Source organism: Capricornis sumatraensis, chromosome 10, assembly GCF_032405125.1.
Source record: "Capricornis sumatraensis isolate serow.1 chromosome 10, serow.2, whole genome shotgun sequence".
Taxonomy (NCBI): domain Eukaryota; kingdom Metazoa; phylum Chordata; class Mammalia; order Artiodactyla; family Bovidae; genus Capricornis; species Capricornis sumatraensis.
This window is the reverse complement of record NC_091078.1, coordinates 104,928,872-104,950,906: the sequence shown is the minus strand read 5'-3', so window position 1 is coordinate 104,950,906 and position 22,035 is coordinate 104,928,872. Positions and strand designations below refer to the sequence as shown.

At 57.0% G+C, this 22,035-nt stretch overlaps 1 protein-coding gene across 1 annotated transcript in view; it reads right to left on the bottom strand.

Moving 5' to 3' along the window:
• Positions 1 to 1,778: 1,778 nt before the first annotated feature.
• RUVBL1 (RuvB like AAA ATPase 1) overlaps positions 1,779 to 22,035 on the bottom strand; it is a 30,596-nt gene continuing 10,339 nt past the window's right edge. Inside the window, exons 3-11 of the mRNA XM_068982151.1 lie at positions 21,420 to 21,552; positions 16,163 to 16,314; positions 13,434 to 13,523; positions 12,567 to 12,716; positions 10,969 to 11,032; positions 9,763 to 9,961; positions 6,396 to 6,498; positions 2,921 to 3,012; positions 1,779 to 2,130 (exon numbers count right to left, since the gene is read on the bottom strand). Of these exons, the coding sequence (XP_068838252.1) occupies positions 1,971 to 2,130; positions 2,921 to 3,012; positions 6,396 to 6,498; positions 9,763 to 9,961; positions 10,969 to 11,032; positions 12,567 to 12,716; positions 13,434 to 13,523; positions 16,163 to 16,314; positions 21,420 to 21,552 (1,143 nt within the window). The 3' untranslated portion in view covers positions 1,779 to 1,970. The remainder of the gene's footprint in view (positions 2,131 to 2,920; positions 3,013 to 6,395; positions 6,499 to 9,762; positions 9,962 to 10,968; positions 11,033 to 12,566; positions 12,717 to 13,433; positions 13,524 to 16,162; positions 16,315 to 21,419; positions 21,553 to 22,035) is intronic.

Here is a 22,035-nt window from a genome sequence, read left to right as displayed (position 1 = left end):
ATCACAAGCTTTGCTGGGAAAAATAGGAGGGAAATTAAAATAACCCAGCCTTCCTACCTGTCCAGACCCATCCCTCTCACCGTGAGTGCCAACGGACGAGCAGACCATCTCTCTGGGCACCACCAAGGCCAGGAGAGTGAACAGGGGGCCGTGAACATGCGCCCACCCTCCCCAGGGCTCGAGGGCCCATCCCGAGACAGCGCGGCACCGTAAGGAGCACGGCCCCCAACCCCCAATGCGCCGTTGCTAGCTGGGCAGGGGGACCCCAGTCCAACCCGGGGGCTGCTGCGAGCACGCGGGAGGCGCTCGGCCCCGCGGCAGGGCGAGCTGTTGCTGCGTCATCTTTGGTTCACGCTTCCATGGGCCCAGCACGGCTTAAGCTGGGAGACCAGAGACAAGGGCGCGGATGCGGGGGAGAGAAGCCAGCTAAGGCCAGACCGCCTGGCCCTGGCCTCGGGAAGCACCGCACCACGCACCGTGCCCACATCCCTCACACCCCCCGCCTCAGGACCCCCGTGCTGGGGAGCAGCAGGGCCCACACAAGACCCATGCCGGCAGCAGGGGTTCAAGGACCCCAGCACTCCGCCCGCCTGCCTGGATTCCCGCTCAGGCTCCGGTGATGGGGGTGCGTGCAGGCTGACTTACGGTGGTGCTCAGGATTCCCGTCTCGGTAGGTCCCTCTCGCAAACACGAAAGCACCTAGAGACCCTGCCCGTGAGGCGCTGCTCCTGTGCCGAGCGCTGCCTGCAGTGAGCACCAGGCACGGGGACAAGGGCTGGCCCGGCAGAGCGCACCGTGTTCCTCCTTCCCAGCAAGGACACCCAGGCGGCGTCTGCCCATGCTCCGCGGGCCCTCCCTCCCAGGGCCTGACAAAAGATGTCGTCCCAGTGGCGGGGGCATGGCTCAGGGACACAGGGCCCAGCTGAAAGGGTTTCCGGTGGTCAAAGCTGAACAACTTGAGCAACAAGATAACGTCGTACTGGGTTATAACCCCAAACCATCTGATAAAAACCCAGGGGCCTCCCTGGTGGTCCAGTGGCTAAGTCTCAGGGCTCCCAACACAGGGGGCCATGTTCAAGCCCTGGCTGGGGAACTCCATGCTGCAACCAAGACCCAACACAGCCAAATAAATTAAATAATGAAAGTAAAAAAACCCAAAAGTCCATCTTGACACAAAAGAGAACAGATGACCTCCAGGGCAAAGACACTCAGCCTCCAGGAGGTGAAGTGAAGGTGCCGCCCCGAGAGGGCTGGGCTTAGAGACGCCTTCCAAGGAGGACGGTGAGGAAGGCACGCCGGGGCCAGGGGGCCCAGGCCAGCACAACAGCCATGAGCCCCGCCAGCGGGCACAGCCAACAGGACCTGACGGAAAAGCCCCGTGCTCTTCTCCTAGTGACCCTTAATCCCAGTTTCATCATGAGAAAAACACCAAAGCAGCCCCACTAAGGGTGCCACGCCAGAGCACCTGACCGGCACTGCTCACAACGGTCCGTGCCATCAGAGACGAGGAAGCCACAGGTGAGACATGGTGCTGGGCGGCTCCTGGGGTGGACCGCGGACAGCTGACCACCGAGGACACGTGTACAGAGCCCACGGTGTGCGCCGTGGGCTCAGCGCACACGACTCGCGCGCGGCGGCGAGGGGCTGGCGGCCAGGGACCGCTGGGCCGTCTTCACAGCCCTCCACCTCTCCAGTTGCTCCAAAGCACAAAGCTGCCTTTCTAAAAATTAAGGGAGTCATGTCACCAAAATAAACCTATCAGGGTTTATTAGAAAACACACCAGGGGCAGGGCTCCTTCAAAGCAGCCGTGGGAGGAGCCACGGTAACTTGAAGGGAACGTTTCCATGCCGACCTCACAGCGCTGCTGTCCGCCGGGCGGGGACGGCACCCGGCGTGGCTGGAGCCTCCTGTCCACGGCCAGCCCGGGGCCTGGCTGACCGCTGTGCCTGCGCAGAGGCCCTCGGCCGCCTCACTTCATGTACTTGTCCTGCTGGTCGGCCAGGATCTTGGCCGAGGACTTGGCGTCGTAGAAGAGCTCGCTGATCTCCTCCACGTGCTCCTTCTCGATGCCGTCCTTCCCGTTGATCTTGGCCAGCAGGTTGGCTGGGGTCAGCAGCTGCACCGCGTACCTAGGGCGGCCAGGGCGGGGGTGAGGCAGGGCCACGGGCAGCAGCCCTTGCCGATGCCAGCGGGGGCGCTGATGAGCCCTGGGCGCCTGTGCCAGCTGCTGCGCACGCAGCAGACAAGGACACCGGTCACTTCCCAGAGTGCTGGACCCACCACCCGACCAGAGGAGCCGGAAGTCACCAAACGCTGTGAGCCCCGCGGCCTGCCTGTCACCGCCTGAAGCGCTCCAGCAGGAGGTGCCCACTCTACAAGAAGGGGCCCGCAACCTGGGGGACACACGGGGGTGGGGAGCCAGTGCCAGGGTCCAGACGGGGCGGGGCACACGGCGGGGAGAGGAAAGCGTGCCCAAGAGCACAGGCGCCATCCAGAGGCGAGCAAGTCCAGCGCTTCTGCATGCACCGTGCCACCCAGCCAGCTTGCAGCCCTGCGTCCCCCTGAGAAGTGAGGCGCTGACGCCAAGGGAGCCAGGCCGGGCTGAGCACTGAGAAGCCGTGACTCACAGGAAGGAATCAGGAGACTGCGGGGCCTCTGGCCGCTGGGAGCAGTCAGGACAGCCGCCTGTTGGCGCCCCTCCCCGCCACCAGGCAGAGGTGCCGTGGCTGCAGGGGGCACCTGCCCCGCCCCCCTGCCCAGTGCTGACCCCTCCTGCACCCCAGGGGCCGCCGGGCAGGGGGCCCGTCTCGGGACGGAGGACTTGCCTGCCGCTCAGCTTTCCCAACTCCGCCAGCGGGCCGTTCTGGCCTTGGGCCAGGCAGGGACCCCCATCCAGTCGGGGCCCGGCAGCCAGCTCACCTCAGGGTGGTCTTGGTTCCGATCTCCCCCAGGTGGTTCAGCGCCTCCTCACTGATGTCGATCCCTTCTGTCTGGGCTCGGATCTTAATGATCTTTGGGAGAAAAATTGTGATCAACAGTGGCCGACCTCAGCATTCTCGTCCCACCTCCTGAGAGCGTAGAGGCCCAACCCGGGCAGGCGGGGCAGAGCCACCCCCGTGGGCACTGAGGGCCTCCCACCCCTCAGGGACGCAGCCACAGGCCCACAAGGAGGCAGCTGGTGCCCCCTCGCCCTGCCCCTCGGGGCTCCCTCAGGGCAGCCAACCTCCCTCCCCAGGGCGGGCACTGCCACCTGTAAGCACGTTGGCAAAGAGAGACACCCTTTCTCTGCCTGACAAATGATGGTTAAATACATTTAAAAAGTTACTTTTAAAGATTCAGCAGCCCTCATAACATCACTCACTGGGTGACATCACATCTGTCGTAAAGAGGCTGGCGCGGGTGCCCTGGAAAGCCCAGGGGCTGGTGGGCGGCGGGCTGGGTGGGGCCGGCAGCGCGCGTGGCACGGGGCCTGGCCACGCAGCGGTGCCTGGCCACGCAGCGGTGCCGAGTGATAAGGGGCAGCTGGGGAATGATGCTGCGTGTTGTGTAGCTGAGATAACTCGGGGACGTCAAGCCTCGTATAACACAGGAATTTTTCACTCTGGCAGCTTCGTAAACAAGATATCAAGAGGGCCTCGTTTAAATTGAAGCCATAAACGCGCGCCCGGGACATAGCCACGGGACTGGGGGGGACGGAGCCCAGGCTCAAGCGTCGCCAGGGCGGAGGGGGGGAGGGTCAGGAGCTGTTGGCAGGGAAGGCCCTGCTCGGGAGCAGGTCCCGCAGACCTGAGTGGCGAGCGGGCAGGGGCAAGGTGGGTGGGAAGGCAGCTGCTCTGCAGTAAGCGCTGCCGCCAGGGCCAAGGGCCAGGTGCTGGCAGGAAGGTCTCAGCTCAGACTTTGGTATGAAATGTCCTGAGCGCTAAAATGCTGTCCACCTAAACATTTCACAAACGCTGCGCTGGCCACATCAAACGTCAGTTCAGCCGGGGGCTGCCAAGTGTGACCTCAGTCACAAGCATCTATGTGCGTGAGGGGCCCGTCTGGGTGCTGCGAGAAGTGCAGCTGAGCAGAGGAGTCACCAGACGGGCACGCGGGCGGCGGGGAGAGCAGGGGCGGAGGCTCCCGCCAAAGGACACCCCTCCGGTCACGCCCATCAGAGCAGCGCAGCTCTGCGCTTTCGAGTAAAAAGAGCTTCTCGCCCAACAGCTGGGTCTGCCACAAGGAAGTCCCCAAGGTCTCAGGGCACTCTCGGGAGATGGGGACACGGGGTCCCGGGGCCTGGTGGGGAGAGCCCAGCGCGAGCGGCCGACACCGGAGGGTGCTGGGGACGCTGTGCTCTCTCCCTGAGCAGGTCACAGCAATGCCAGGAGCTCCTGCTCCAGACCGCTCACCAGCGACAATTCATAAACTAGATCTTTAATCATTTAATAACCTGCAGGGGATAGTTTATGAGGGTGTCGGCGCTGGTGGCAGAGTACACAAGTTACATCACTTTGTTTTTAAAAAACCCACCCGAGCTCCAGGAGAAACGCTGAGACTGTCCCCTGAACGGCATGCGCAAAGCCAGGCTTGTCCTGGAGCTGGCCTGTCATCTCCCCGCCCAAGAGAAAGCCCGAGAAGAGGCCCCCGGCTAAGCCTGCGGACCCTGGGGCAGCACGCACATGCGCGGCAGGGGCGCAGCGTGCTCTGGGTGGAAAGGAAGCCACAGGGGCTGGCTGGCTGATCTTGCGATGCCAGCCTGGAGCCCTGGTCACTGAAAGCTGCTGTGAGGAGCCCGTGAGAAGCAGCCGTTCCTCCCTGCGCTCCCGCGCTCTCCCCGGGGCCTCCCAGCGGCCCCAAGAGGAGGGAGCGCTTGTCCCGTGAGCAGAGGCGGAGGCCCACAGAGGACACCATGCAGCCACGAAGCGCCGCGGGGTGCAGGGCGCCGCCCCAGCCACGACAGTGGCCTGAGGAAGGGACTGACTTCTCTGCTTTCGCTTCTGCTCCTAGTCAGGGAGAGCCCGGCTTCAACCCAGCATTCATCCAAGAGCGAGAGCCTCTTGTGTGGCGCCAAGGCCTCCAGCCACGGACCCCACCTCCCACCCAGCTGCTGCCGCCAACTACAACCACCTGGGGTCTGACCCATGCCGTCACGCGGGAGCGCGCTGGCTCTACACGTCACGGGCCTCCTGGGCGCTGGTCAACAGGACACGCAGGGCCAGGCCAGACAGGCCACATGCAGGCGGGGTGCTGCTGCGCAGGGTCCAGGAGAGGCCCTCTGAGCTCCGAAAGGAGCAGCCTGCTGGCCAACTGCCACAGAGACTGCCTCCCAGACGGGACATTTCTCACGGGGAGGAGGCTGGTGGCAGAGACATCAGGTAAGGGGCTTCAGGATGAGACAGCCTGGGTGCCAGTCCCAGTCCTGCCACAGATGGGCCGTGTGAACCTGGGCAAGCTAACCAGTCTACATCTCAGCACCCGCTCTTTAAGAACATCAGTAGTAACTGTCTGCCCTACCTTGAGTGACGGGATCAAACGACTCAGTACGCCATCCGAGAGAGTGCTCTGGAGGAGACGGTCTGGCAGAGTCCCCCGGATGTCAGTGCGGCCCTGGGCACCCCAGGTCCCCAGGCGTGGCCATACGGGGACCCACAGTGAGAGACCTATGCCCCAGCGAGACTGTCTGGGGTCAGGGTGGGCAGAGCAGATGGCTGGGCCCCGCAGCGCACGGCCGGCTTTGTGTCCTGGAATCGCCACTTAGGGCTCAGCCAGCACCGGGGGAGAGGATGGCTCGGAAGGCCCAGGAGGGACGGGGCTGCCAAGGCTGCGGGCGCTGCGGGCATGTGGCTGCGGCTCCGACTCTGCATGGAGAGCTGGGGCTGCGCCCTGCAGACGAGGCCAGCCCCACGGCCCGTCACCTCTCCTGATTCAGCACAGGCGGAGCCCCCGTGCGGCCGTGAGCTCGGCGCGCCCCTGCGCCCCTTCCCTGCGAGCGTCACTCCACGGCCGCCACCCACACTCCCTCTGCTGGGGCCTGGGCTCCAGCGCGCTGGCGCCTGGGCGGGCCCATCACTGAGCGGTGCTCTGCCGCCTCGCTCAGAGCTGGGGCCTCCTTACTGGCGGTCCTCCAGTTGGTTTTCCCGCGTCCTAAGGTTACCAGGCGGATGGGGTAGAAGAGAGGACCGCCAGGACTCCCGGCAGCTAAGCCGCTGGGACACGGGAGGCAACGCCCTGCTGGCTCGTGTGTCACTCAGGTGGGCCAAGGCTTGGGAGCACGGAGACACGCCCACGGCCGGCGGCGCCGTGGGGGGCGGTGGGGAGCCAGAGACACTCACGGGCTCCGTCCTGCCGTCCTGCCCGGTGTCAGGGACCCGAGGGCGAGCGAGGGCGGGGAGGAGGGGGCGCGGCTGCCCACCTGCTTCATCTCCTGCGGGGTGTACAGCATGGTCCGGATAATCATCACTCGGTCCAGAAGGTCGAGAGGGATGCCGTGAGGAGAGGTGACGTCCTCCGTGCCCCTGCAAGGCCGACAAGTTCCAGGTCACTCGGGCCTCTCTGGACAGTGGAACCATGGCCGAGGCCCCGGTGATAACAAAGCAGCTAGTTCTCGTCCTGAGAGTCAGAAGCAGGACCGCGAGGACAGACTCACTCGGGTGGCATCAGAAACCACGCCATTGTTTCCGCAAGTATCACCACCACAGGGAGTCGGGGGAGGAGGAGAAGGCCAACTGCAGCCGCGCTGAGGCTGTTCACAGCGGCATCTGCCACCCCCGCGCGCCACCCTAAGTGTGCAGATCCGTTTGGGCCGCTCCCGTCCCTGTTGTTTCAGTATTAACAGCCCATGACGAGTCTCACTGGACCCAAACCACCGGGCATTCATGTAGCGGTCCCTAGTGTTACTGTTATAACTAACGGTGTCTTAGGCATAACTGCCATGAACATTTCCTCAGCATCTCTCACAGAGCCGGACACAACCCTGAACATCTCCCTAAACACATGGACGGCTGAACCAAGGAATGTGCTCATGTCTGCAGCCGCGTGAGCGACCCGGCCCCACGACACTGTGGCCAGCACTGAGCAGCCTCACAGTCTGCTGCTTAAAGTTCTAGGGAAAGGAAGCTCTAACACCCCCTCTGACTCTGCGCGTCCTTGACTATTCGTGAATCGTTTGAATGCCTTCCCTTGTGTTCATCAGTAATTTTATTTCTTTTGGGGAACTGTCCAATCATAACTTTTACCTGTCTCTCTCTCGAATCCTTAGCCAAACCAGTGAATGGCCACCCCACCGGGTTGAACAGCACCAGCTCCCAGCGGGCTGTGTGCCAGGCAGACCCTGCGGCACGTGTTAGGCTTCAGCCGCGTCTGGAAGCCCAGCGAGCTGAGCCGGGGGCTCCTGCCTCCACTCGAGGAGGCCACAGCAGCAGGCCCCCAGTTCTGGCCTCCCCCACACTTAAAAATACCTAAAGCGGCAAACTATGTGCTATGCATTTTACCACAATGAAAAAATAAAAAAATAAAATGCTACATTAATAATTGCTAAAGCTAATACTTAAAAATAATTAAGACCTTTTCAAACAAAAAAGGAAACAGACTAGTAGCAAATGCAAAATGTTAAGATGCCATTAGAAAAAAATAAATCTTTTTCACCAACAAATATTTCTAAAAAAAAAAAATAAAGAATTGTAAGGAAAAAATTCTGTCATGATTAAACTCTTAGTATTTGGTATACCTGTAATCGTCATATTAAACAAAATAACCTCTAAAACCTCATTTAATCTTCAGTTATTCGACTCTGTTTAGGCTGTATTTTTCTCTTTCTATTTAGATATTCTCCTGGGAAAAGTTTAAACGATCTCAATTCGCCATCTTAAAATATCCCCACTTCTATAACACTCATGATAAATTATCTTCATTTCAGAGACAGTAAATACAAAAAGGCTAAAGAAAAAAAATAGGAAAAAAAACACAAAGGAACAGAATTTGTCAATATGTGTTAAAAATTTTCTTTTGGTTTTAAGTCCATAAAACTAAAAATTTAAACAGAAAACAAAAAAACTCTGCTTAAGAAATACTAAGCACTTCTCAGGAATTAAAGACCAAAGACTGTGGAAATGTGTTCAAGCTCTGACGCTTAGGCACAAAATTTCTTTCGGACAACGTATTAGAGAAAATGGTTTCTGGAACACACATCCTTCTGGATGGGGCTGGGGCCAAGTTCCCCAGGCCCCACTGGGTGGGTTCTGAGGTCACGGCCACCCTCCCATGCCTCTTTTTTCCCTAGACGGCAGGAGGCGAAGAGGACTCTGATCCTGAGAGCTCTCGGCCCAGCTCTCGGCCCAGCTCTCGGCCGGGATCGGCTCTGGCCGCAGGGCTCCCTCGGCAGGGGGCGCCACCTGTCCAGGCTGGGCCCGTCTGCCCAGTGTCACCCTGAAGCCAGGCCCCACCAAAGCGAAGTCCAGAAAACATACATGGGGTCTGTGTGGCCGGACACCGGGCTCTCCAGGCCAGGTGTCGTTTCCAGATGCTGCCCAGGTAGCCAGGCCCTGGCTGGCCTGGACCTGGTCCAAGCTGCCTTCCCTTCAAGACCAGAAGACAGCTGTGACGGTGACGAGCGGTGTTCTTGACAAGACAGCATTACAGGGATTCAAAGAGGGGCTGCACGAAGCTGCCGCCTGCACGTGCGGCGCGCACACAGACCTTCACCCTGGGCGAGAATGGCCACCTGAGCGGGGCCTGCCCCAGAGCCAACAGCACGGCTGCCGTACAAGCTCAGCGGAGACAGAGCGCCTCTACAGAGGCAGGTCTAGGCGCCTCACTCGCTCTGGCTGCAGCTCTGCGCTGAGACAGTCATGGTCTTGGGGTCTCTCTTCAGATTCCCGCTCCCCCTGGGCCAGGAGCATGCAGTCTCTGGGCCCTGCCACCCTCGCCACTGTACAGCAGGCTTGCAGAGGCCCCTGCACCACCCTGTCGTGCCCCAGCACTGCTGGGAGCAGGCCCCACACCCAGGGGGTGCAGAACACGGGCAGCCAACTACTGGGCACACGGTGCTCACTCAGGCGCTGGAGAGGGTGCGGCCCCTGGGCGCCCCTCCTTTTCTAAAGCTGAGGTGGGCTTTGTTGCTGCGTGTGGGCTTTCTCTACTTGCGCTGGGTGGGGGCTGCTCTCCAGTTCTCCGGCTCAGGAGCCACAGTGCACGGGCTCAGCTGTCCTGCAGCACGTGGGGTCTTACTGGGCCACGGGAAGAGCCCATGTCCTCTGCACTGCGAGGCAGATTTCAACCCCTGGACCACCAGGAACACCCCTGGGCTCCCTTCTTGAAGGTGGGCCTCGGGGATTGGTGGGGAGGTGCCAGTGTGGCTCCAAGAAAAGGTTTGGGCCAGAAAGAAAGGACAGGCTTCACTGTCAGAAGCCTGGGTTCTTGTCCTATCTGTGCCCAGGGGCACCCCATGCTGTCATCCTGCTTCCTCATCTGAAAAGTGAGCTCACAACACACACCTGGGGGAGCTCACGTGGGACGAAGTCAACACAGGCCGTGTCGCTGAGGGCTGGCCCACCCGACCTTTCCTTTGCCCATTCCAACCACATGACCAAGTCACACCCACGGGAACCCCAGTTACCACGAGCAAGCCCTCCCACGCAGAAACGGGGTGACTGCTGGAGTGAAATCAAGCCACTCCGAGCGCTCCCCTCAGGAGGAAGAGGGCGCCCTCCTCCCCACCTCGCCGGGCGACGCACGGGTGGCGTGGCCCTGGAGACACCGAGGAGCCTGGGGGGCTCAGGTACCTGATGACGCAGTTGCCTCGGTTGGACGCGAAGATGACGATGGGGGCGATGGAGGACTCGAGCGCGCGGTGCAGGTAGGTGAAGCACTCGATGTCCAGCATGTGGACCTCGTCCACGAACAGCACGCCTGGGACCAGCTCCGCCACGCCCTGGTCAATGTACTTGTTCACCACCTTGTTGATCTCCCCCCGGAGTTTATCTAGGAGTCGACGAGGGTAACAGGCAGCGTCAGTGCCTCCGAATCCCACCCGAGCCCAAGTTTAGCGCTGGGCTTGCGTGCGAGCTGTGTGACCCCCCCACAGGCTACAAGCCCACTCCAGGCTTCAGTTTCATCTGCAAATAGCAGGGCTCCCTAAAAGCCAGAGCACTGCCCGCCCCTGGACTTGGGCTGAGCTTGTAGGCGCTCGTCTTCACCAGGGCGCACACCCCCGGCCTGGCCCGTCACACTCCCCACCAGGCCTCATCACACCACACCAGCGCCTGGAAGATGGGCGGTTTTCATATGCAAATTCCCCTGTGCTACACTGACTAAATGACCCTTTCTCGTGGCCTGTGTGACAAAGCTTCGGTTAATTAACTTTCAATCAAGCGCCTAGAAGGAATAGGCTGCGTTCAGAATCCTCTCTGGAGGAAAGCCCGTGAAGAATGGCAAGGTCTGAGGAGAGGCCCCATCTCAGAGCTCGAAGAGGGACGAGCATCTCAAAAGCTGAGTAACTGTCCAAGGTCACAGTTCTCGTTCTCCAAACCAGCACCTGTCCCATCAGCAGGAGGGGGCAGCCCACACACCCAGCACCTTCCGCCACAGCTGTGAGGCAGGGCTGGAGAGGCCATTTACGATAAGGACACTGCTCTGGGGGTTCACATCGTGCCACTGGCTGAAATTTGAAAGAAAACAGCTACTCTAATGCTGACAGTTTTCAAGTAACAAAGCTACGTGCAGTAATTAGAAAAAAGAGGAGGATACAGTCAGCAAGAGGAGCAGATCAATCAAGAGGCCCCAAAGGGGCAGCCGGCCTGCGGCCTCACCCGGGGAGGCAGGCCGGGGCCCCCGGGGCGAGTGGGCAGCGCGCTGCAGGCGGGACGCACCGGGGGCCGCCTGTCTCCCTCTCGGGATGCGCGTGCGGACCCAGCGCGGCCCCCGCTGTCAGGAGGGGCAGGACCCCGCACGCCGCCGGGCTTGGGCCCCGGCACCGCGTCTCGTCTCACCTGTGATCTCCGTCTTCTTGGGCTTCATGAGCTGGCCCATCATAGACAGGATATCTTGTCCCCCCTGCACAAGAGAAGGCTCAGGGGTCAGCCTCGCTCCCTAAGGCAGCTGCAAGCGCCTCATCACCACCTCCCCCAGGGGCCCTCACCAACTGATCAACTCAGCAGAGGTCCCGAGAAGCACAGACCTCTGGCACCTGCACTGGAAACTTGAGGAGCTTCTCTGCACAGGGCTTTTAAGAGGCTCCCCCACCCTGCCACAATCTAGCAAAACCCCGTCCCAGCCATGTCTCTTCCCAGTCCCGAATGCCTGCCTGACTCCACAGGACTGCCAACCCTTCCCTAGGCACCTGACTCTCCAGGACTCACTTCGAGCCCACCTGCTGGGAATCACATCCTACTTCCCAGGAAGCTCCAAGCCCGTCCCGCTGCCCCGGCCCTGTCGGGCGGCATCGACTCTGGGCGTGCATCTTCTCATCAGGCCTAGTGACCAGAGCTGCCCAGGGCCTGGAGCCTGGCGGTGCAGCAGGCCGCTCCACGGCAGGCTCTCCAGCTGCCAGCCCCTCCATACCGGCAGCCAGAAGCTGGCTCTCCACGGTCACCTGGGGCTGCCAGGCCCTACCAGGCACGCAGGTGGCCCCTGAACGCACAGCAGTGACAGGTGGCGAATGGTTCCTGGCACTGAGGGCATCTGATCCCCAGAGCAGCCCCGCCAGGTAGGAAACAGTACGCCCTCTTCTCAAAGGAGCAAAGAGAAAATCAGAGGGCCCTAAATCATAGAAAACCTGAAGACTCAAAGAGACCATCAGCTGAGCCAATCAGTGTCGGAGCCACACAGTCCCTGAGCTGACTCGGGCGAGTGGCTCCCACAGGCTGGCCTGGGGCAGCTGCTGCACAGACCGAGCGGAGGTTCTTCAGCAGCTTCTTGGCCAAGGCTCCAAGGGACAAAACACCCACAGATCAGATTTCAGGTTAGAAGCTCTTCCCTTGCCGGCGGGGATAGCCTCTTTTAGGACGAAGAGGAAACCAGACCCAAAGACCACCAGTGGGGAAAGAGTCAGTCCTGTGAAGCACACATTCCCCGGAGATGACAGAAAGTCACCCCGCGCTTCCCCACGCTTTATTAGTCAGGACACAAGCATCCATCTTCTACTCACATGAGGAGCAGGGACAGCTCCAGCTCAAAGCTATAAAACTGGGGGTTCTGCTGGGCAGGGGAAGACCACTTTGTGAGGCTCTCTGAAATCCTGCAAAGGGCTCAAAGAACACTCCTGCCCCCTACCATCCACACCCAGAGCATCCCAGGCCCGAGCCAGTGCTGGAGGGAAGCCAGGGAGAAGCTGGCAGCTCGGGCCGGAGGCTGGGCTGGGAGAAGGAGCAACGTGCAGGAAGCATCTGTGACTAGAGCATCGGAACTGGAACAAAGGAGCCCCTCGTCGCTCTTGGCGATGTTAACTGCCGAACATGACAGGCAGAAAAGGACTGTCTGCCCTCAGAAGCGGCAAGACCGACAGCTCGTCCAGGAGCCCCCAGCGCACAGACGGACCCTGCGCCAGCAGGGCCGGCGGCGGCTGCCCAGCAGGACCCGGGGGCGGTACCTGGGGCCGCGCGTTGGCCACGTCCAAGTCGTGCAGAGTGACGTCCTGGATGATCTCCTTCTTCTTGTGCACGTCCCCCTTGGGCAGGGGGACGTACTCTTCAGCTTCAAGGTCAAATTCTGTGGCGTAGGTGTCACACCTGCCCTGCCTCTACAGAGACAGAGAGAAGCCTGAGTGCCTGGGGAGCCCACTGCCAAGTCCCCACGCCCCTCAGAGCGAGACACACGTCTCCAGCCCAACTGTGGCCAACAGCACCTTGACAAACTCCAAACGTGGCCTGGTCCCCTGATGCCAAGAGAAGGCACTAGCTGCTCATCGCCGGGCTCCAAAAGCCCAGCTGAGGAGGACACCCGACACTTTCTCCCAGAATCTCCCCCTTGTTTTAACTGCATGCGATTCCCGATAAAGGGCGAACCCAGTAGATTAACTGGAGACGGAGGCGCTGCTCAGACTCTTTTGTAGGTGGGTGATTTAGCACACGATATGAAGTATTATGCCCATCCATTAAACAGTGAGGGACTCTGTGCAGGACCCCGGAAATCAGATACTAATGCAGCATTCCTTTCCACATGCATATATCTTGGGAAGAAAATACCAAAGAGATAAAAGGAAGATTAAATACCCTGCACATTTCAATTTGGAAATGACTACCGCTATTTCACCTCCTCGCTGCTCTCCCCTTCCAAACAGGTTACAGTGTTTTTCTAACAGACTGTCTGTTTTCGTCATGAGAAGGTTAAAGAATGCAGATAAAGGGAAAGCAAGCTTGACTAACCACAAAGGAGCAGCAGACCCAGCGCCCCTCCCACCCCCCAGACCCCATGAAGAGAGAGGCCGCTTCCCGCCCGGCTCCCCCTGTGGCCGCACCTTCACGGCCCCACTGTTGGCTTCGATGTAAATCACATCTCCAGCTTCTACTCGCTCTTTCTGCAAACTTTCAAAAATGCTGGGGTCCAGCTTAAAAAAAGAAAAAGAAGTGAACCAAGGAATATATAATACACATATAATATACATAATACACATATTCTGACATACTGTAAGGCAGCTTCCCACATGAGAGTTGAGGTAGTCAGTGATCACATGGAGAAAGAATGCGTGTGTGAGGATGTGTGAGGTGGGCTCTAGAGCCTGCGTGTCCCAGAGAGCAGGCAGGAGAGGGGCAAAGAGGGAGACCTAAGCTCCTCCTTCCTTTTACTCCAGAGGCTGCAAACTGGCAAACACAGCTCTACCCACTTCCAGGTGGGGCCCGTGCTGTCCATGAGACCAAAGGCCCTAACACCCCCTTTCGAGACTGCTCTCCCTGCTGCAATCCTGGCCCTCCCCACCTCGCGCGGGGGCGGCAGTTTCTGCACCAGAGGCAGGGACAGAACCTGTTTACTCCCCACGACTGCCCCTCGGCAGGCCTGTGCTTTAGACAAGGCTCTCTGAGCTTCGCTTTCTTCACCCACATGACAGCACCCAGGCGTGGTCACATCACAGATGCGATTCATTCAAAGGGACAGAAAACCAGGGTCTCTCTGAAGCCAGTGGGCCCAAATCCCAGTGTCTGCTCCTCGGGCCCAGCTGCTTCTATCTCCAGAGGGAAAAGCGACACTCGTGGGAAAAGCTGCCTTCCCCAGGTCGTCCAGACTCGGGCCACCTCGGCGGCCGACATTCCAGGAGCGCATCTTTTGTGAGGGGTCTTTATTCAGAGATGTTTCTCTCTGCTAAACTTCAAGGGGAACTATGACTCTCAACTCCCAAACAAAACTAGAATAAACCTTACCAGGACTCAGTAGGAAAAGCCATACATAACAGAATACATGCGGCATGATTCTGCTTTTATGAAGTGCTCAGAAAAGGCAAATAGACAGAAACAAAGCCGATCAGCGGTTGCCAGGGCCTGGGGGTGGGGATGGGAAGTTACTGAAACAGGCGTGAGGTTTCTTTCCTGGGTGACGAAAATGTTCTAAGATTGGATTGTGACGATGGCTATACCACTCTGTAGACCGATCAAAATTCCTTGAGTTGTGCACTTAAAATGGGTGAATTTTACTTAAAATGCGACCTCAATGAAGTTGTTACAAACAGTAACCACAGGAGCCCAGGCCTCCACCCTCCTGGACCACTGCCGAGGCCAAGGCTGGTGTGCGGGCCCCTAACGTGGGGCCAGGACAAGGGCGGCACTCTATAACGGCAGAGGCTTGTCCTTCACCCTGAAACACCCGTCCCTCCAAACAGCTTGCATAGATGCTCCATGTGGCAGGAAGTACTCATTTTGAAAGCAAAACATTCATCCTCTTGTTATTTTCTTAGAGAAACTGTGCCAAGCAGCTTTATGGATAACTGAAATTAAACTGTACACCTTATGTTATCTATCCTACATTGGATAGTACACATTCTTTTTTCTTTTTTTGGCATCAAGCATTTTTGTATCAGTTAATTTCCCAAATGAATTGACTGAAGATGTAATTACTGGAAAGGTGGCAGATCCTGCTAAGAAATGTAATTAATACAGAATGGGAGAGATGAGGGGGAGGTTTAAGAGAGATACTTGCAGAGGCAAGCTCCTGAGATGGGAACCCTGTCAGGACAAAGAGGAATAGCGCTTTGGAGAGGCGACGTTTTTATGATCTCCATAAAGCAGTGACCAAGACACCAGCGTACAAAATCAAAGAACGATAAAATCGCAGAGGAAGGCAAAGATGGAGACATTATATGGTCAACCTACTGCAGTCTACAGATAGGGAAATGGAGCCCCAGAGAGCTCAACTGACGCCTAAAGGTCCCACCAGCAAGTTACAGCGCAGATAGCAGTCGGTAGGACTCCGAGAATCTGCCCCGCCACTAACTAGCTGTGCGATCCTAGGATAAATGCCTAACCTCCTCATGTGCCTCAGAGCTCTTTTATCTGTAAAATAAGGGAAATTACACACACACACACAGATTTGTTGATGCACTCAGCCCAGGGCTTGACACATACAATAAATAAGTGCTGTGAAGAAAAGGTTATTTCTTATTATTAACAAGGCAAAGCCACAGTCAGATTGCTCCGTTCACCACGGCGGCAGCTGCCACTCCCCCCGGCCTGTGGTGTCTCACTCTCAGCCGCTTCCCACCTTCAGACTCAGTCATCGTCTTACACTAGAGTCTCCTCAAGGCTTACGGGACGGGGGTGGAAGGTCACCCAGGACCGTCTCCACCGCCGCCGCCACGCTCTCCAGAGCCCCGGGCCTATGCAGAACCGCCAGCAAAGCCAGCAGGCCTCAAGGCCCCGACACACGGGAGGGGCTGCAGCTGGGCCCCGCGCCGGGCCCCGCGAGACCGCGCTGCCAGGCTCTTCAGCCCTCCCCAGGCCGCTCAGTGCTGCGTCTCCCGTGAGCGCCAGCCCTGGAACCAGCCGTCAGCGGCCAGGCCCAAGACACGCGCTCCCCTGGCGGCACGCAGGATGCACCACACAGCTCACACACAATTTCCTCGGCGTCAACGAGGAGGAGCCGTCCTCACTGAGCCGTCTGTGTGCCAGCCCTGCCCACAGGCGCCATCTGCTGCCCTGCAGAGACGCGCTCCCACAGCGGGGTGCCCCGGCAGAGCAGCGCCCACAGGCACGTGCTCACCTTCAGCTGCTTGGTGCCCTTGGCCGTCTTGAGCCCTATGATCACGTGGCTGATGGTCTTGCCGTAGCCCCCCATGGGGTTCTCCGTCTCACACGGGGTGAGCTCCGTGACCTCCCCTTCGTACACCTCCTTGGTCTCCTTTATCCGAAGCCCTGGAAGAGAGACGGCAGAACAGACCGTGCTGAGAAATGCGGCGTCCTCTCACTTTTTCAACAGTCCTTTTAGCCATAAAACCTCCACGTTGTAAGAATCAAGTCAGCCTCGCTCACACAGTCCTGGGGAGGGAAGCACTGCACAGACGCAGCCCCAGGGTGAGGTGAAGGGTCCGTCCCTCTCCAGGACCCCTTTCCTCCGACCACACTACAGGGCCAACTCACTGAGAGCGTTTCCCATGGAACCTGCCCTGTCCTTCCCCTTCCAGTCAACATGTGCCTACAGGCCCCCTTACTCCCATTCTGCCAGCCCCTGAGTATGGCCTCCCCCCTCTCTATCTAGTTTATACTTTGCCCAAAGGTAACAATAGAAACATAAGGGAAACACAGACTCAAAAGAGGTAAGATACATGCCAGCTGATCTATCATACAGACCTTTTTTTGTATCCTAATCGCACAATAACGCTATGAAAGCAGCACATTCTGACACCTACGGGACAACCTGGAATTTAAACATTAACCACGTGTGCTGACATTTAAGAATTTATTGTTAATTTCCTCTGGGGTGAAAATGGCATTTTTAAGTCCTTATTTTCCAGAGATACACAACTATTTATAGGTTAGAAAGCAGGTCTGCAATCAGATGGGGCTATGGGGAGCCTTCCTACCACTTGACTACTTTTCTTGGATACTTGACAGTTTCCAAAATAAAAATTTTAATAAAAGAAAAAACAATGAAATACTACTTTACAACCTCCGGAATCACTAAAATTAAAAAGACGGGCAACACCAAGAGTTGGTAAGAATGCAGGACACTGCTGGTGGGAGTGTGAGTTGGTTTAGAATTAATGCGGTGTTTATCACCTCCTAGAGTTGAACACATGAATATCTGTGACCCTCCAATTCAACTCCAAGGTTTACACTCTCAAGGCTGCGGTGCACGTGTGCACGCAGGGACACAGCCAGCAATGGTCACGCAGCGTCATTCTTACTTGCCAAACACTGGCCACGTTTCCCCACGTCTGCCCGCAGTGGAAGAGCCACTTGCGCTGTGATGTATTCATACCAAAAAACACCACAGAGCAACGGGAAACGATCGTGGCTCCTCGCAACAACAGGGCTGAATCTCAGAAGCGGAAGGGAGCCGCCCCTATACGGATGCCTGGGGCACTGGCGGCCATCTCTCTCTTGACTGGGGGCTGGTTTCATGGCTTTTCAACTTAAAACAACCCACCGAGATACATACCGATGTTCCGTGCACTCTTCTGGATGTGTGCACCCAACTACCAAGTCCCTTTAAAACCACATGAAGAGAAATGTCTAAGTAAGCGATGGGGCTGCCCTTGTGACTCAGTTGGTGAAGAATCTCCCTGCAACGCGGGAAACCTGGGCTGGATCCCTGGGTCGGGAAGATCCCCTGGAGAAGCGAGAGGCTCCCCACCCCAGTATTCTGAGCTGGAGAATTCCATGGAGATTCCATACAGTCCATGGAGTCGCAAAGAGCTGGACACGACTGAGCGACTTTGACTTCACTTCAAGAAAATAACAGCAGCAGGACCAGGCAAAGGAAGAGCACTGCCGGGTGGAGCTGAGAGCACAGCTCCACGTCTCCACTGTGTCCAGTCACACGCTCACCCTGCAGACTCACCTGACCCCACCCTGACTGCATTCCGACTTCAGGGGTCAGGCCCTGTCACCACTATGAGTTTAAAGCTCCCCAGATGATCACAACACACAAGCTCAGCTGAGACACTCATCTACAGAATGAACCAAGAGCTCTGCTCTGCTCACGGCGTGGCGGCACCAGCTGGTGAGGATGGGAAGCCCCGTGGTGGCTGGGTGCCTCACCATCAGCATCTCTGTCCTGACAGACGAAGATCCCATGGGCCTGTGGCTCCACAAACTCTCAGGCATTTCCCACTTTCAAACCCAGCATTATCACTGGGTTGGTTTCCTTCTTTGCCCAGAAACCCAATCAGGACAAAGACTCAGATATTAGAGTTAAGGAATAGTTTTACCCTCCTTCATTCGACCTGACTGACGGCTACAAACGGAAGTCTCAGAGTAGCCCCAAAGAAGAGGCTGAACCTCCTTTCCACCACACCTAATGCCTAGTTTCTAAGAATGAAGACAAAAGTTTTCCAAATGACATGGACACACCAGAAGATTGTGACAACATGGAAATTTCTGTACTTTTAAAATGAACTTTGATTTTTTTTTTAAATCAAAACTTATAGCCCACACAGACAAGCTCCTTCAAATGGAAGGCGTCCTTCTATTTCCTGGCAGACACCGGTGACACGAGGTTCCTGAGTGGGGAAGAAAGGCATTCCCGTCTCTCACCAGCCCTGCATTTGTTTAGAAGCTGCTCTGTGCTGACAAGCAGGCAGGGGATGTGTGGACGGACAATGAGACCGGCTGTTAGCCAGGAAAGGGGCCGGGCTGGCGTGCTCTCTGGCAACGACATCGAGAACGACACAGGTTTCATCTGCTGGCTCAGGTTTCTAAATCCCTGACAGGGACCTTCATCGCGTCAGGAAGCAGCACAGACCCCTCGCTTTTCATTTCTGGCCAGCTTACTGCTTCCCCCCACCCCCTCTGCCACTTCACAGGGACTCAAAGGCAGAGGGAGACGCACAGGGTTCCCTTTTGAAGGCAGTCAATGGCCTGCCTTTCTAGTCTGTGGCAGGATCAAGAAATTCCTCTTCACCTTGCTGCCATCAAAACAATCACATTGTCCCCTCAGCTCAAAAACGGCAAATCACTGGACAGATGCTCGGGAAATTCATCTTCGTTTTTTTCAAAATTTAAGGCATTTAAATTAACTTAAAGCAGTTCAGACATACGCATTCGTGTAAAGGTGAGCTTTGTCATCTTTTACCAATTTCAGAAAATAATTTTCTAGATAAATAAATATATATTTTAAAAGTACTCAGATAACTGGAACCAACTGAAACATCTTACTTTTTATCTCATCAGCTACTGAGTTAAATAAAATCTCTGGCACATGTTCCTCAAATTCTTGAAAAGTACTCAGGAAGAAGTTAAACCAAAAGGAGGGCCTTGTGAGCCATTTCCACTGTTACTCCAGAGACAGCACGAAATGTAGTAACAGGAACCGAACCTTACAAAGATAAAAGCTGTGAGGAAGCAAGACACAGCGCCTAAAGTGAATTCTGTCCAGAGAAAGTTTATAAAGGGGCAAAACTAAGCCACACGGCCCGGGACACACTCAGGTGTGCGGGCTGCGGCTGCTCAGAAGCCACCGCCAGGGCTCTCACGCCCTGTGGGGACGCGTGGGGGGCGAGGGGCCACGCCTGGGGGCGCGTGAGCCATGTCTGACGCTCTCTACCCTGAGCTGAACGGTGGCTGCGTGAGCAGCTACTTCACTACTGTTAAAATATAGGTATTTTTACACTTTGCTATGTGTCTGTTATATTTCAATTAAAATAGGTACATAAAAAATCCAGTGTTTCAGGGTAAAAAAATATTTTCAGTTAGAGTATTTTGCAGTTTGAAAAAAATCCAGAGCTTAGCCTGTTTTGCTGGGACCCCCATGGCTGTGCAGGAACGAAAGCTTTTCTCATTTTACAGGACATATCCCAATTTCCAAACACTGGCAACGCATTCGAGAGTTACTGAAAACACTGTGTAAGCCAAGCGACACCTACCGGTCAGACGCGGAGCTGAGATGCAGAAGCCTCTGTCTCCTCCACCTGCTCCAAGTGCACCCTCCTCTCATCCTGAGAAGCGGCGCTGAGCGCCCCGCCACGGGCCGGGAACGAGGGCGCCACTGGGGCGGGGTCCGCCGCACCCACAGCGACATCCAACAGGCCCTCCTTCCACACTGCCCCTCCACCGAAAACGGCGGCACCCGGCAGGCACCGCACGTCCTCTCTCTCCCAGCCCCACGTCTCATCTTTCAGGAAACGTCATCGCTCCACCATCCCACCGGACCCAGGACCCAGCCATGTCTTTCCACCTCCACGAGGCTGGTCCACACCGCAAGACCTCTCGCTCAGACCCCTCATCAGCTCCTTGCTTCCGCTCTCACCCTCCATCCCCGCCAGAGGGGTTCTCGTGAACCCCAAACCACTCTTCACCTGCTTCTCTTTTCACTCAGCATAATTTGCAAAAGCCCTATTCAACATCCCCTTAAACTAGACGCTGGATTCTTGAGGAAAGAACTCTGGGCTTAGACAAACCCACTGTTTCTTAAACTTTGAAGAAAACTTCCTTGAAGTTTTCTAGTAAATGTCCCTCCTGAGAATATTTACCGTGGTTTGACCACCAAAGGGACTCCACAGTGACACAGGAGCTCTGACAAGGGTCCGTCGCCCATTCCTCACCAAGTCCATCCTAGAGATAAACGCAGGCCTGAGGGAGACTAGATTTCCCCAGACCCAGACCCACAGGCATGGGACCAGGAGAAGGCCCCAGAAGTCCTGGCCGGAATGAGGGACATTTCGGAAGAGCAGTCCCTTTCCGCTCGCTGTATGTTAGTCAGAGCATGGGCCCCAGGGCCGGACAGGTGTAGGCTCAGACTATGCTTCTGCGGCGACTTTCTGGGTCGATCACCACAGGCAAGTTATTTAACTTTATGAGACTCTGTTTTGTCAGATGCAAGATGCAGAGAACTTCCTCTTGGGCAGTGAAAGGCCACGGTCAGGAGAGGGCCTGACACGTTACAAGCACGGGAGCTGCAGGCCCTGCGAGGTCGGCACCGCTGCCTCGAAGCTCTGCAGCCCCACACAGCTCCTCGCTCACTGACCGGCTGGGCGTGCAGGCCCGGCGCTCCGACAGCACGACACACAGGGCTGCTGGCTCACGTCCAAAACCTCTTCAGGGGCCTGTCATCTCTGAAAGCACAAGAAGGCTGCCAGGAGAATCTACTCTGTCAGATGAAACCCCAAACCATAGCTGGGGCCCGCGTTTGCTGGTTGCTAAAGCACTTTCTAGAAAAACTGGGGTTTTGTGTCATTTGCAAAGATAACACTAACGGTGCCAACAGAAAAGAGCAGCGCCACAAATGCAAGTCCCAGAGGCGTTTTCGCCAGGAGGAGGCAGGTGAGGACAAGCCTTGGCAGGCGCGGGCGGGTACTCACCAATGGCCCTGCGGAAGTTCTCCATCAGCACTTCCGTCTTCTTGATCTCCGTGGAGTACACTTCGCTCCCCACCATCGGGCAGAAAGGGACCTTACTCCCCAGCTCCTGAGCAATAGCCAGAGCTAGAGCTGTCTACACAGAAAACAAAGGAAATGCACTTGTTTCACACTCTTGAAATGCAGTAACTCAGGAACACATGCTGTGAGCAGAAGTTATTAACTAGGAACTGGAATTACAGTCCTCTCAGTTCTAATACGGCTTGCACGGCTCACAGTGAACACTGACGACTCTTGCGCAGTCGATCTCTGATGTGAGTGGCATCTCCAGCAGTCCCTGTCATCACAACGGCTGGCACGACTGAGGCGCAGCCCATCAGGTCCAGCTCCCGGGGCTGCACACGCCCCTCCCGCTAACCGTATGAGCTGGACACCACTACTCTCCCCACTTCACAAATGAGGAAGCTGAGACACAGATTAAATAACTCGTCCTTGGTACCGTAATCTAGAAAATGGCAGAGCGGAGCCTCAAGGTCTGGCAGCGGGGTTCCAGAGATCATGTTCCCATCAGAGTCAGCAGAGGCTTCCAAAACTGTTCCCTCAGTGTCAAAACACGGCC